The sequence below is a fragment of the Copadichromis virginalis genome, linkage group LG7 (genome assembly GCF_057382275.1).
Source record: "Copadichromis virginalis isolate Kocher_CV1m ecotype Utaka linkage group LG7, C_Virginalis_male_GT1.1, whole genome shotgun sequence".
Lineage (NCBI taxonomy): Eukaryota > Metazoa > Chordata > Actinopteri > Cichliformes > Cichlidae > Copadichromis > Copadichromis virginalis.
The window spans coordinates 61,469,364-61,482,719 of record NC_140624.1 but is presented as its reverse complement, the minus strand read 5'-3'; the positions used below and the strand labels follow the sequence as shown (position 1 = coordinate 61,482,719).

Below are 13,356 nucleotides of genomic sequence, written 5' to 3'. Positions count from 1 at the left end.
GGAATATTTAGGACCAAAGAAATTTCACAAGCTGACTTGACTTGTTCTTTCACAACTGTTTGCAAAGACATACTGCATGGTTGGGTGCTTGATTTGATTGATTGATTTGATGTGTGGCAAATGGACTGAAAACACCTGAATTCAAAGATTACGAGATTTGGCCCAGTACTTTTGTCCTTATGGCATAGATTGCATTAGTTACTGGAAGAACTTTGGATTGAATTTAATCTGGGTCATTGTTTCTGGCTATGCAACCTCAGATTCAGAATTCCTTCAGTTTACTTGATGTGTATAGGTTTACTGCCTGCCACAACAATTATTCATTGGGATCTACAAATAAAAGTGGAAGGAAGTAGAGACAGTGAGCCCAGTGGAGGCAACAAAGTTGCAAATTTCTTCATCAAATTTTGGGAAGCTTTCATTCAAGCCAAAGAGTTTAACTTGTGCACATTTAAATGAGTACTTCAGGGGTTCAAACTGGAGCTGGATATGTAAATATGAAGTATAAGCATAAAAAGACCATTCTCTTTAAAAAAAATAAGCATAAAAGCATAAGGGACGGTAATATGAAAAACATCTTGAGCCTGTAGACATTTTGTGGCTGTCAGTCAAACACACTTGGAAGGACGAACCTGCTGCATAGTGCAAACAGTTGGTCCCCATAAAGGAACGATAAAATTGCTGTAACATTCTGAATGACTTGCACGTCTCAACCTGTGGTTCTGATTTATGGCCCAGCATGTACTAATATTTTTATTATTGGATTGTTTACAAAAAAGGCAAAGAAACTACTTCACACTCATGTTGTATATGACAGGATAAATGGAACTCGGCATGAGTATAATCTACAGAAGATTGGTCATGTGACATAAACAAAGTATTTTAAAGCATTAATAAAAATATTACTATTTCTCTTGGGGTGAAGGTGAACATATCCTGGAGAAAACATGTTGGAAATGCAGCTAAAGGGTTTTGGAGATCAGTAAAATACAAACTTTCTATGTTTTCCACCCCCTGTGTACATACTTTATCTTCCTGAGCTCTTTCCAGTTCGGAATGAGCCTGTTCAGCTCTTCTATTCCTCTGCAAGCCATCCTCCAGCCCCCCAACCTGAGAAAGAGCAAATCCAACATTCTCAAAGCCAAGCTTCTTCTTTTTTTAATGACAGACTGACAGAAGGTGAATGGTAATGTCCAGTGAGCGCTAGGTATGAATGAAAGACTCACTCTATCTGCTCTAAATGTGCGTGTCCCTTCGTGGCAGCCAGGAGATCCAGAACGCTGAGATTGTCCATTGCTGTGACAATCTCATTCAGCCTGGTACACACACACAAAATGTATTAGTTATGTTAGGTAGATGTGTATTTTGATGAGGATTTATAGCCATGGGAATATGATCTGTATGTTAGAAATGCATAAAAGGCTTTGACATATGCTGACCAGGCACCTTGCCAGCTACATTTTACAGCTTAGCGCTATGAGAGAACTGGGAACGATAAGGGACAAATTTGTCCCTGCGGTGGGGGGATTAGTAGGATCAGATCCTACTAATTAATTACGAGGTTCATAAGAGCCTGATGACATGCTGGTATGACAAACAGCACCAACATTGGCCAACAAAAAGCATCATGTGCATTATAGTGTAAATGCAGAGTGAAGTGCACTGTGGTGAAAACAGCAAAGATGTCTGCCTGGAAGAGTTTTGATCTCTGTTCAATAAATCCTGAAGACTATGTGGTAAAGAACAAACCAAGATTTACTTTAGCTCTTGGATTCTGACTACTGCAAAGAAACAGAGAGTGTTTCTTACCTGAGACGGCGAATAGAGTTGATATGTTTTAGAGCTCGTGCCAGACACATCCTGCTCTCCTCATTCAGTGCCACAGAATCCAAACTTAGGGTGCACAGAAAACACAGAAAAAAACTGACATTTTTTAACAGCTTCTTTATTTTATCCAACAGAAAAAACAGCTGTATTGTTGTATCTGTGTGTGTGTGCATGCCTTACCAAAGGTCTTCAAGAATAACACACTGTCCCAGTGCTTCAATGAGCTGCAGTCCTCCAGGCAAAACACAGTGGGAAAGACTACAGCAGAAAAGTTCCATTGTGAACAAATGTTTATTCACTGTGTGTAACATTTTACAGCAGCCTAAATATAAGTTCATATTCTAGACATTATTTTTCACACAGTCATGTACATCCACACTCATCTTATATATCATAAATGCTTACTTAAGTGATCGTAGACAGGGCAGAAACCTGGTCATATTCTGAGCTGCCGTCTCACTAATCTGATGACCCGACAGACTGGAAGAAACAGAGGATGGTTAGAGCCCCCCAGTGCTCGGTGTAACACATTCTGAAGTAACTCTTACTGTAATCACATTACATTTTTCAGTAATATATTACTACTATATTACTAAATTTAGTATTACATTACATTTACTTATGTTGCTACTTGCATTACAAAGGCTCAATAGGCCAGACAGACAAAAAGGAAAAAAACAAAAAACATCTAACAAGCCTTTATTTTTCTTGTGTTTGTGCTACAATCAGCTGGTAGACGATCACTTTTTGGCACAACACCTGGAGCTAAGGGGGCAAAACAATCGCATGAGTGCTGCTGTTTGACTGAGGAAGAATAAAGTAGTCGTGGTAAGCCAATCACATGACCACTTAAAGATGACAAAGCAACAAGGTGATATATACCAGTTTTTAAATTGTGTTGATGGGCCACGTAAAACCAGAGTCATGATAAACAATATATACGCCTGTTTTTTCCTCAATAGTTTCGTCACGTTTACTGTCTAAGGACAGCGCAGCGAGCACTCTCTGCTTATGAGCAAAAAAATTAAAACAAAAAACAGCCTGTTCGTGTTGGTGGAAAAATGTACCATGTTGACCGATCAAAAAATGATATGGCAACATGACATGTGGTTGTTTAGGAAGAGGGGGAAGTTTTAGGAGTGACGGCGAGAGGGAGAGAGACAGCAGAAAAAGAGAGAGAGCGAGTTTTGAGATGTGAGAAATTTGCGACGTTTAGCATGCTTGGAGCGTCTAGTTCATGTGTTGTCTTGTGTAGTTAGTGTAGTGGTGTGGATAGTTTTGTGTTGTGTGTCAGAACAATGAGGTGACTGCTGAATGAAAACAGGAGGAGTGATACACCTGCTGCTGTCAGACCTGCAGGTATCAGGCTGTGATGTTCTCCTTCATAGTGGACAGAAATATTTGGAGTGGCACAAATAATTTGTGTGACATCTTATTGAATGCAGAACAGCTGATTGTTCTGTAAATAGTTTGAAATGGTTATTAAAAAAAGGGTAAAATGTAAATGGCTGCAAATAACTTTGTTGTTTGCAAAACTTTAGGATAGGATTTTAAGATTGACAATTTATTTTTGCATTTAAAGTTATGAAATATGTTTCATTAAACATGTTTGTGGTTGTTACAGTAAAAAATATCACTTTTTCTACTCTGATTTGATGTTTTTTGTTTGATTTTAGCTCAATTGTGTTAACACAGTATGTCAAAATGAAAACATAACTGTAAATTCAGACACGTGAGGTTGTGCTGAAAAGGATGATACCAAACAAGGCAAAGCAAATAGTTTTTAAAGGTGAAATGTAGAGGAAACATCAAAAGTAGTTAAAATGGCCAATTCTACCCTGGACCCCAGAGGGATAAACATTTTTTTAAAGTAACGCAATAGTTACTTTTCAAGTAGTTAATTACTTTTAGAATCTTGTAACTTAGTTACTAACTTTTTTGAAGAAGTAACTAGTAACTATAATAAATTATGCTCCAGGCTGCTAGTAATGAAAATAGTTCTTTGCCAAGTTTTATGTGTAGGCACAGCACTGGTTCAACTTGAGTGTCTTTTCTGCGTTTGAACAATCCATGAGTCAGTGTTAAATGGCTGAATAAAAAACACTCCTATAAAAACGTTCAGGTACAAGAAAATCTGGTTTGCTGGAAACATATTACAAAGAAATAAAGGGTGGCTCATTACTTTTGCACAGCACTATAGGTAGCGCTGTGGAGCAGTCATTAGCAGTACTGATGGTGACCGAACAAAGGGAAACAGAGGAAAGTGTTATAATTCCTCCTTAAATTGGGAACATTATAAAATCCTAACAGCAGTTATGACAATCTGAGATATGGCCACCTTTTCAAGGTTTTGGAATCATGCAATCCACAGCTGCTTTTTTATATTATTATCATTATTATTTTTATGAATGCTCTAATTTCCCAGATATCCTGAATGGAGCATTGGCCATGTAGGTATTTGTAATGTCCAGTGGAAGAGTGTTGCTAAATGAATGAATCAATAGGGGAATTGAAAATTAATGTTCTAAAAATGCTTCGGACAAGTTCTAAAATGTGTTGCTCACTTTAAGTGCTGAATTGTGTTAGGCTGCAGGAAGACCTGTGACAATGTCTCGAGCACAGTCACATCACTCTCTTTGGAAGCAATATTGTGGATGACAGAGAAAATAGTTGTTATAGGAGATCTTTAAAAGTCAGGTTGGTCAAATTTGAAAAGGTTCTGACCTGAGTGAAGTGAGATTGGGCAACCGGGGAAGAACAGAACAGAGAAACTCAGCTCCCTCTACACCGAGGCTGTTGTGGGAAAACCTGAATGGGAACAAACATTTTTTTTTTTACTAATTTATTTCCCTTGAGTACTACAGAGCACATGCCAATGTTAAATACTGAAATGTGACTACTTACTCCAGTTCTGTCAGAAATGGACAACTGAGGATGACGCTCTCTATGGCTGCAAGCTGATACACATTTACTGCACAGTCCACAAGGCTAAAGCAGAGAGATAAGAGGAATTCGTTTTTCCTTTATACTGTCTTTACTTTCAAAGGAATTCAGCCAGAGTGTGGTGTAAATTAATACAATTTACTAGAAAAAAAGAACAACCTTTACAACAGTGGGCTTTTTCTTTTTTCCTGCAAGGAAAGCTAAATATATAGCATATACACTGAGTAATATAGCAGTGCGTGGAGGCTGTAATCAAAGTGTGCATTTCTTGCAGGTATCATGAAAATGTAAAATATAATGTATAAAATAAAAAAGCACCCAATTTTCTTTATGGCACTCGATTGAGCTGCATTTCCAGAGAGATCACTGCAAACAAACAAGCAAAAGACACAAATCAAAAATCGGAATCATTTGATTTCTAGAAACATTAAATTCAAAATAACTGTTATTTTATATTTACACTTTAATCAATAAACTCCCGAAGAGTACAGCTGCTGTCTATATAACAATCATTAAACAATAATCATTACCTATCTGTCGTCAGTCCAGTGGAACTGGTCAGGTGGAGTGTGTTTTGATGAATCCTGGAAAATGAATATAGTTCACAGCTTTGACACACATACTGTATCTTTATTTGGGGAATGTTACAATATGTTTGATTTGTTTAAAAGGAGCATTTCCTGACATCTGTGTTCATTTGCATCTATATGCATATCTTACCTGACAGTTTGAATATTGCTATTGAGTTGCAAACAGTGGAGCATTAATCCAACCGCTTTCTCAGCGCTGATCCAACGCTCCTCAATACTGAGTAGAAAAGCACGTGTAATACACTCATTATAATTCAATGCTTTAACAGCCGTTCACTGAACAGCCATGACTGATTTGGATAAGTTGTAGTTTGAAAAAAGCCTGAAAACATTGACAGAAGAGATAATAGTAAAGATTCTTTTGTCTCACCTGAAAACACATCCACTTTGACTGAAGCTCAGCAGCTGTAGGAAATGTTCAGTCTGCTCCAGTAAGCTGTGGTTTAATCTGCAGATGAACCACAGACATATCACTATGTACTTTCTGATCATGGTTAGATAATGGAGGCCAGAAAGGAAGGTTAAACCCTGAATACCCTGAGACTCTTAGCATAAAGAGACTTTTAATAAATAATAGATGCATTTCTAATCAGTTCCTTGCTGTCTTAATGCATGCTCAATCATCCTGGTAAGAAAATCCCAAAAAGGTTCATCTTAGCGTTTTAAGTGGGAGAAACGTTTCGTCACTCATCCAAGTGACTTCTTCAATCTTAGCTGACTGCAGGTTTTTCCAACCTTATAAACAGTACATTTGCACAATATCTGAAACTAGCACCACTGAATGAGCAATGGGCTGTGAGGTCAGTGACTTGATCATTAATCAGGCAATTTCTTGCTGGTAGTTTCAAATCTAAAATGTTAACAAAGAAATATGGCCTTGTTGTGATCTTTCCATATTTTACAAGAAGTCAGTTTATGAACCAGTTTTATTAAGTGTAATAACTAATTAAAAAGAGGCCATTGTTTTTATCTGATGAAACCCAAAAATTTGTCTTAAGATTGAGGGATACTTACTCCACTTTGGCCAGATGGGGACAACTGGACACAATCTCTGCTAATCGGATCAGATGTTCATGCTTCAAACTACCTTCCCTGATTCTGATGGAGAAATAAAGCAGAGAAGGCAAAAAAAAAGCATAAAGAAATTTAGATTTTTGCAAAGTTAGTGCCAAATCCAAAATGTACTAAAATCTTTAAAAGGCCTTAACCTCTACTAAGCCCCCAAATTACATTGTAATAGTATTATATACTGGACGTTTATTGAGAGCTGGAGGACGCTGAACCCTTGTTACTGTGAGTGCTAGAGTTAAGGAAGGTACTTTCAGAGCTGCTAAAATCGATCAGACACCAGAAACTAATTATGTCTTCGAATATTTACAACCACATTCTAAGGTTCACTGCTATGCTCAGCTCTACTTCTGACATGCAAAGTCAGTTCCTTGTCGCCCACAGTGTGCAAGCTGGATTTAGAAGTTTTCAGCCGTTCATCTTTGCTGATGCAGTCAGTCAGTTTACCGACTCAGTGCATGAACCTTCAGATGTAGAGAGAGTTCACATATCTGTGCATACCGGTGAGATGTTTCCTGTGCTGCTCACGCAGGAAAAATTACAAAGCCAAAGGAGAGAGTCTGTTTTTTTTTCACAATGACACTTTGTTACTTTGAATACATCAGCTGTTGACTTATACAATCAGACCACATGTAAGTTTCCTTTTGTTCTTTTCTGTCTGCACACTAGTGCTGCATGGAGCTCTGCACGTCTGCATTAGTTCACGCCTCCTCTCAACATTTTAACACTCTTCAAATTTCCTGTCTACGTTGCCCTAAGTGGTGACTTTCACCACTTAGGGCTATTGTGCTTTAGCACTAAACTTTAGTGCTAAAGTTTCATGAGTGTTAATGAGTTCATCAGCTCATTTTTTTTTTTTTTACTTTATCTGAAATGAAAATGTTTAAAATTTTTACTGGTTTCTTTTTTGCTGTATACAGCAAAAAACCAGTAGGTGTGAATTCTGTGTTTTTACTCGAGTCACTGTGCTCACCTCATCAAAGTGACTCAGTGGTTGTAGCTCAGGTGGCAGAGCAGGTGAGCCACTAATCAGAAGGTCGGTGGTTCGATCCCAGGCTGCTTCCTGGCTGCATGCCAAATATCCTTGGGCAAGATACTAACCCCATGTTTGCCTACTGGTGGTGGTCAGAGGGCCCGGTGGCGCCAGTGTCCGGCAGCCTCGCCTCTGTCAGTGCGCCCCAGGGCAGCTGTGGCTACGATGTAGCTTGCTATCGCCAGTGTGTGAATGTGTGTGTGAATGGGTGAATGACTGAATGTAGTGTGAAGCGCTTTGGGGTCCTATGGACTAGAAAAGTGCTATACAAATGCAGGCCATTTACCATTTAATACGGGCACCGTTTCAGGATCAGAGTCAGTGTTTTGAAATTTTGGATGGAACTCCTACCTCAGAGTTTTTTCCCGAGTTTCATTTTGTCTGAACCAGATGAGGCATCGCTCTTCTTCTCCTAAGCTACCAGCAGACATCAGAAAGTAGAGTCCATGGACAAAGAGAGAGACATGGACAAATATTTCATTATAGATTACTTAGAAGAATTCCATTAACTTCTTTCCTTTGTGCAGACTTACCTCACTTCCACACCAGAGACATTAGCACAGGTACACAATGTGCTGGCCACAGCCAGCAGCCCCTGCTGGGTCAGTCTGTTGTTACTGAGACTGCACATGAAGATTCAGAAAAGAATTAGTCTATATTTTACTCATTAACTACAATACACATCATTTCTAAATATTGTAGCTTCATACTCTCAGTCTACCTGAGGTTTAATTTATTATATATTCAGCAGACAATATATTAGGTACACCTAGCCATGTTCAGAATCACTTAAATCACCTTTTTTATTAACCCATTCAGATGTTCACTTTGAACTGCATTAGGGCATCTTCACCTTATATACATGCCTAAATACATGTTGCTGTCATGTCACTGACTGATTAGATATTTGTGTCAACAAGCATTTAAACAGGTTAACTAATAAAGTCGGTGGTGCGTGTACATTTAAGTATTTTTTACTCTTCTGCTCTATATTTAATATAGAACTTAATATGTTTAAAGTCTTACTTGACATAGGTGCTGATTTTTAGCCTTGGTAGGGAATGCACAAAAGAGCCCACGTCTTCATCTTCCAGCTGGTTACTTGACAAACTGTGATGAAAGAAAAGCAGAGCTGAGCATCCTTACTGGATAAAAGCTCAGGAAGAAAACACTGGACTATCCATGGCTCCATGGGTGTGTGGTTATGATTCTAAGATTGTGTGTCTAAATGTTTGTGTGGCTCATACTCAAGATCTGAAAGCTGGGGACCCTGCTGCAGGATCTCAAGAAGTTTCTTCAAGTGGTCACCCTTCAGGCAAAAATGAGTTAACCTGTGTTACACACAATCAGGGAGACAAAAAAAAAAACATAGCACATGAAGTTGATTAATTACTAGTTATAGTAATTATTGTAAGATGCCCTCTTTTACCTGAACTTTCTAATTCTGCGGTGATTAAACTGGCAGATTGTAAAATACAGGACACCCAATGTGCTTCACACTATATAATATTGTCTTTTTCAATGAGTACCATAAAATCTTTAATTAAACTGCGCATTTCTACAGTTCTATGTATAAAACAGAAAATGACAACATATATTTTCAGTCAAATTCTAAAATAAACACAGCTTGAAATGCAGTTTAAAATGAGCAGCTAAAACTGCTATAGTGCATGAGCCGTGAATACTTGGGTAAGTGACAAAGTGAGCGGTCTGAAAACACCTACAAATGTTGTTAAGTCATCAGTAAGCAGTGAAAATGTTGCGGATCACAGACCTGCAGCTCACTTGTTCCACTTTCACTGTATCAAAATTGATGAAGGAGTCACCCCGAAGGCTAAAGAAGAGATCAAAGCAGCAATTAACCAAAACAGGTCAGTTAGAGAATTAAAGTAATTGCAGCTACAACTAAAAAGTGTGGTAGGGAAAGGAGCATCACATGAACACTCAAATATGGCATGGTGTGTTGTGATGAGTGCCACAAAAGTATTCACTGTACCTGAGCTCAACCGACGTCACTCGCTGACTGTGATTCAAACAGCTGACCAGCTCGAGTGCATCGGTTGCAGATGTGATGCTCTGTCTGACACTATTAGGAATACAGAATGAATATAGTATATTTCATTTGATGAGGTTCTTAGTATCTTACACAGTCTGAAAATAATTTCCAAACATAGTTCATAGAATAGCCACAATTTGCTTTGCCAGATTTAGCCATACAGGCTAAACTTCATCTGTAGTCTCTGGTAGGTTGATAGCGTTAATGAATAATAAAGACACCAAATGCACAAAGGCAAAATATGTAAGTGACAGAAGCATATATATGGTAAAAGAAAAACATACTGATATTATGTATTAAACATCAAAGTTTTTAATTTATAAATATCTGCAAATCTATTTTTTTGTTCTTAAAGTCATTAAATTTTAAATACTTCAGTATAAAAATAAAGACAAAAATGAATCAATATAAATAATTCATCTATAGACTGAATAAAAAGGACCAAGAATTACACCTAAAGGCATTTCAAAGTTATTGTTAACTATTTGCAGGGTTTAATTATACATTTTCATTGATGTTGTTGATGTTTTTTATCTGTAAGAGGATTTTCTCCAGTTAACTACAAGGTAATTACATAATGTCACAAACTATATATAATAAAATTAAATGAATATGTCTAGAGAAAAATTATACACTTCTAATATCACACTTCCAATTAGAGTCGACAGCATAAAGTGAAATTACAACAGAATTTCTGCAAATCTCCTTGCAGTGTAGATGAGATTGCAACGTTCTGCAATCTCCTATAACAATAGTGATCTTCCATAATTTTTTTGTTTTATGGACCTAACATATACCCTGTGATAGGAATAGCATAGATACCCATTAGTTAAAAATAACTACACTTAAAATCACCTTCCAAATATTCAAATTTTGTGCTCAGTAATCTCAGTAGGGTGTCCTTTAAAAAGTACTCAGCAGCTTTTTTCCATATCTTCACATCTTTTCCCTACTGCACATCCGCATAATCTGACTGTCTATTGCAGGTTGTAATCCAGTGTTATTATTAATACTTGCATTAGTGTGTATGCCTTACTTGAGTCTCTGCAGTGACGTCATCTCTGGCAACACTTTGAGAAGATTCTTGATGGCTTTGTCGGTAAGTGAACACTGAGATAACCTGACAGAACACATTAGTGCATGAACATGAACGTGTTCAGTCACTACTTTAAATACTGTTGAATAATTTGCAGATATACAATAATAAAGCTTACTCTAACTCCCAATGGAAGCGACTCTGGACCAATTTTCTACATACTTTGGTTATATCAGATGGTAGGATGCTGCTGTCCTTTACTCTAGAAAGAAAAATAAAAGGGGATCATTCTTTTGTATTCATAGTCAGAGGTCAGATTTGTACTTTTCTGCATGTCTTTATTTGCTCACTGTACCGGAACATCTTCAGCTGCTGCTTGTCATCACTGACATAGAAATACAGTAGAGAGTTAGATTATTAAACAGAAAAACTAAACGGAGACAACAAGAATCAGACTGTGTGAACGTTTGCATAGATGCAGGTCTTCTACCTTTCATCTGGGCAGAACTTTAGATTGACTTCCTCTTTGCCTCCGCCACTGTAAAACCAACAGAGCACAACAGCCAATTATAATTAACCTGACTGATTACTGTAAAACTATATGACCAGTGTTGGGCAAGTTACTTTGAAAAAGTAATTAGTTATAGTTACTAGTTACTTCTTCAACAAAGTAACCGAGTTAGTAACTGAGTCACAATATTATAAAAGCAACTAATTACGAGGAAAAGTAACAATTGCGTTACTTTAAAAAAATGTTTAAATATGTATAAGAATCCCCTCTTAATGGAACTTACTAAAATACAAACATATAAATAGCTAAACATACTTGAAAATACTAAAATATATATTCAGCTGTTTGTTATAAAACTGAAAATATAATTGAAATAAATGGGCAGTTAACAGAAGGAACTAATAAGAAACATTGTACACTAATCTAAACTATTCAAATGTTACTTTATGAAAATATGAAATAAAACACCAATCAGATAAACTCTAGATAGAACAATACAACACACTATGACTACCATGACTACCTTACTCTTCCTCAGCCAATCAGCAGCACTCGTGTGATTGTTTCGCACCCCTAGCCCCCGGTAAGATGACATAAGCGTCAACCATCTGTGTGTTTAAAAATAGTAACACACCCACACCGCTTTTTTTTCTTAGTAATGGTAACAGTGTTTTAACGATAGTAAAAGTAATTCGTTAGATTATCTGTTACTGAAATAAGTAACAGCGTTAGTAACGCTGTTTATTTTAATGCAGTTATTCCCATCACTGTATATGACATGTAGTATTGTATGTAATTATGTATTTATAGTATTTTTCAAACAGATAGATTTTTTAAACCCAGACCGGGATAAGAGGCACAAACAGTTGGGTAAAGCAGCTCTTGGTATCATTAAATAGCTACAATGTAAAACAAAGATTACCTGATGTGAATTTCTGTTAAGGTGTTATACGAGCATAGAGCTGCAGCCAGCATTACCACCCCTTCCATGTTGATGTCATTTTTACTGGCACTGGAAAAACCAAAAGCAATTAGCACAAGGAAGTTGGTGTTGGCTGTTTGGAACCTGTTTGGTGAGAAAACAGCTGACCATTTGCCTACCTACTTTGTATATCTCAATGTAAAAAACAAAGAGTCATCTTTCTATTGAAATACTCGCAAATTACTAGAGAGGCAATAGAGGGAAATTCCACCACCAGGGTCACTTACAATATAGTTGTTGGTATCTTTAGCTACAGTGGGGCAAACAAGTATTTAGTCAGCCACCGATTGTGCAAGTTCCCCCACTTAAAATGATGACAGAGGTCAGTAATTTGCACCAGAGGTACACTTCAACTGTGAGAGACAGAATGTGAAAAAATAAATCCATGAATCCACATGGTAGGATTTGTAAAGAATTTATTCGTAAATTAGGGTGGAAAATAAGTATTTGGTCACCTCAAACAAGGAAAATCTCTGGCTCTCACAGACCTGTAACGTCTTCTGTAAGAAGCTTTTCTGTCCCCCACTCGTTACCTGTATGAATGGCACCTGTTTGAACTCATCATCTGTATAAAAGACACCTGTCCACAGCCTCAAACAGTCAGACTCCAAACTCCGCCATGGCCAAGACCAAAGAGCTTTCGAAGGACACCAGGAAAAGTATTGTAGACCTGCACCAGACTGGGAAGAGTGAATCTACAATAGGCAAGCAGCTTGGTGTGAAAAAATCAACTGTGGGAGCAATCATCAGAAAATGGAAGACATACAAGACCACTGATAATCTCCCTCGATCTGGGGCTCCACACAAGATCTCATCCCGTGGGGTCAAAATGATCATGAGAACGGTGAGCAAAGATCCCAGAACCACACGGGGGGACCTGGTGAATGACCTGCAGAGAGCTGGGACCAAAGTAACAAAGGTCACCATCAGTAACACACTACAACGGCAGGGAATCAAATCCCGCAGTGCCAGACGTGTTCCGCTGCTGAAGCCAGTGCATGTCCAGGCCCGTCTGAAGTTTGCCAGAGAGCACATGGATGATACAGCAGAGGATTGGGAGAATGTCATGTGGTCAGATGAAACCAAAGTAGAACTTTTTGGTATAAACTCAACTCGTCGTGTTTGGAGGAAGAAGAATACTGAGTTGCATCCCAAGAACACCATACCTACTGTGAAGCATGGGGATGGAAACATCATGCTATGGGGCTGTTTTTCTGCCAAGGGGACAGGACGACTGATCCGTGTTAAGGACAGAATGAATGGGGCCATGTATCGTGAGATTTTGAGCCAAAACCTCCTCCATCAGTGAG

The 13,356-nt window shown here is 37.9% G+C and overlaps 1 protein-coding gene across 1 annotated transcript in view; it reads right to left on the bottom strand.

Annotated features, from left to right (window-relative positions):
* Nucleotides 1-13,356, bottom strand: part of nlrc5 (NLR family, CARD domain containing 5) — a 38,071-nt gene that overhangs the window by 4,401 nt on the left and 20,314 nt on the right. Inside the window, exons 26-49 of the mRNA XM_085464593.1 lie at nt 11,987-12,076; nt 11,044-11,091; nt 10,909-10,938; nt 10,732-10,815; nt 10,554-10,637; nt 9,458-9,547; nt 9,236-9,295; nt 8,709-8,792; nt 8,488-8,571; nt 7,995-8,084; nt 7,813-7,878; nt 6,375-6,458; nt 5,731-5,808; nt 5,491-5,577; nt 5,301-5,354; nt 5,089-5,136; nt 4,732-4,815; nt 4,552-4,635; nt 4,392-4,475; nt 2,233-2,307; nt 2,008-2,085; nt 1,810-1,893; nt 1,227-1,316; nt 1,027-1,110 (exon numbers count right to left, since the gene is read on the bottom strand). Coding sequence (XP_085320719.1) covers nt 1,027-1,110; nt 1,227-1,316; nt 1,810-1,893; nt 2,008-2,085; nt 2,233-2,307; nt 4,392-4,475; nt 4,552-4,635; nt 4,732-4,815; nt 5,089-5,136; nt 5,301-5,354; nt 5,491-5,577; nt 5,731-5,808; nt 6,375-6,458; nt 7,813-7,878; nt 7,995-8,084; nt 8,488-8,571; nt 8,709-8,792; nt 9,236-9,295; nt 9,458-9,547; nt 10,554-10,637; nt 10,732-10,815; nt 10,909-10,938; nt 11,044-11,091; nt 11,987-12,076 — 1,824 coding nt within the window. The remainder of the gene's footprint in view (nt 1-1,026; nt 1,111-1,226; nt 1,317-1,809; nt 1,894-2,007; nt 2,086-2,232; nt 2,308-4,391; nt 4,476-4,551; nt 4,636-4,731; nt 4,816-5,088; nt 5,137-5,300; nt 5,355-5,490; nt 5,578-5,730; nt 5,809-6,374; nt 6,459-7,812; nt 7,879-7,994; nt 8,085-8,487; nt 8,572-8,708; nt 8,793-9,235; nt 9,296-9,457; nt 9,548-10,553; nt 10,638-10,731; nt 10,816-10,908; nt 10,939-11,043; nt 11,092-11,986; nt 12,077-13,356) is intronic.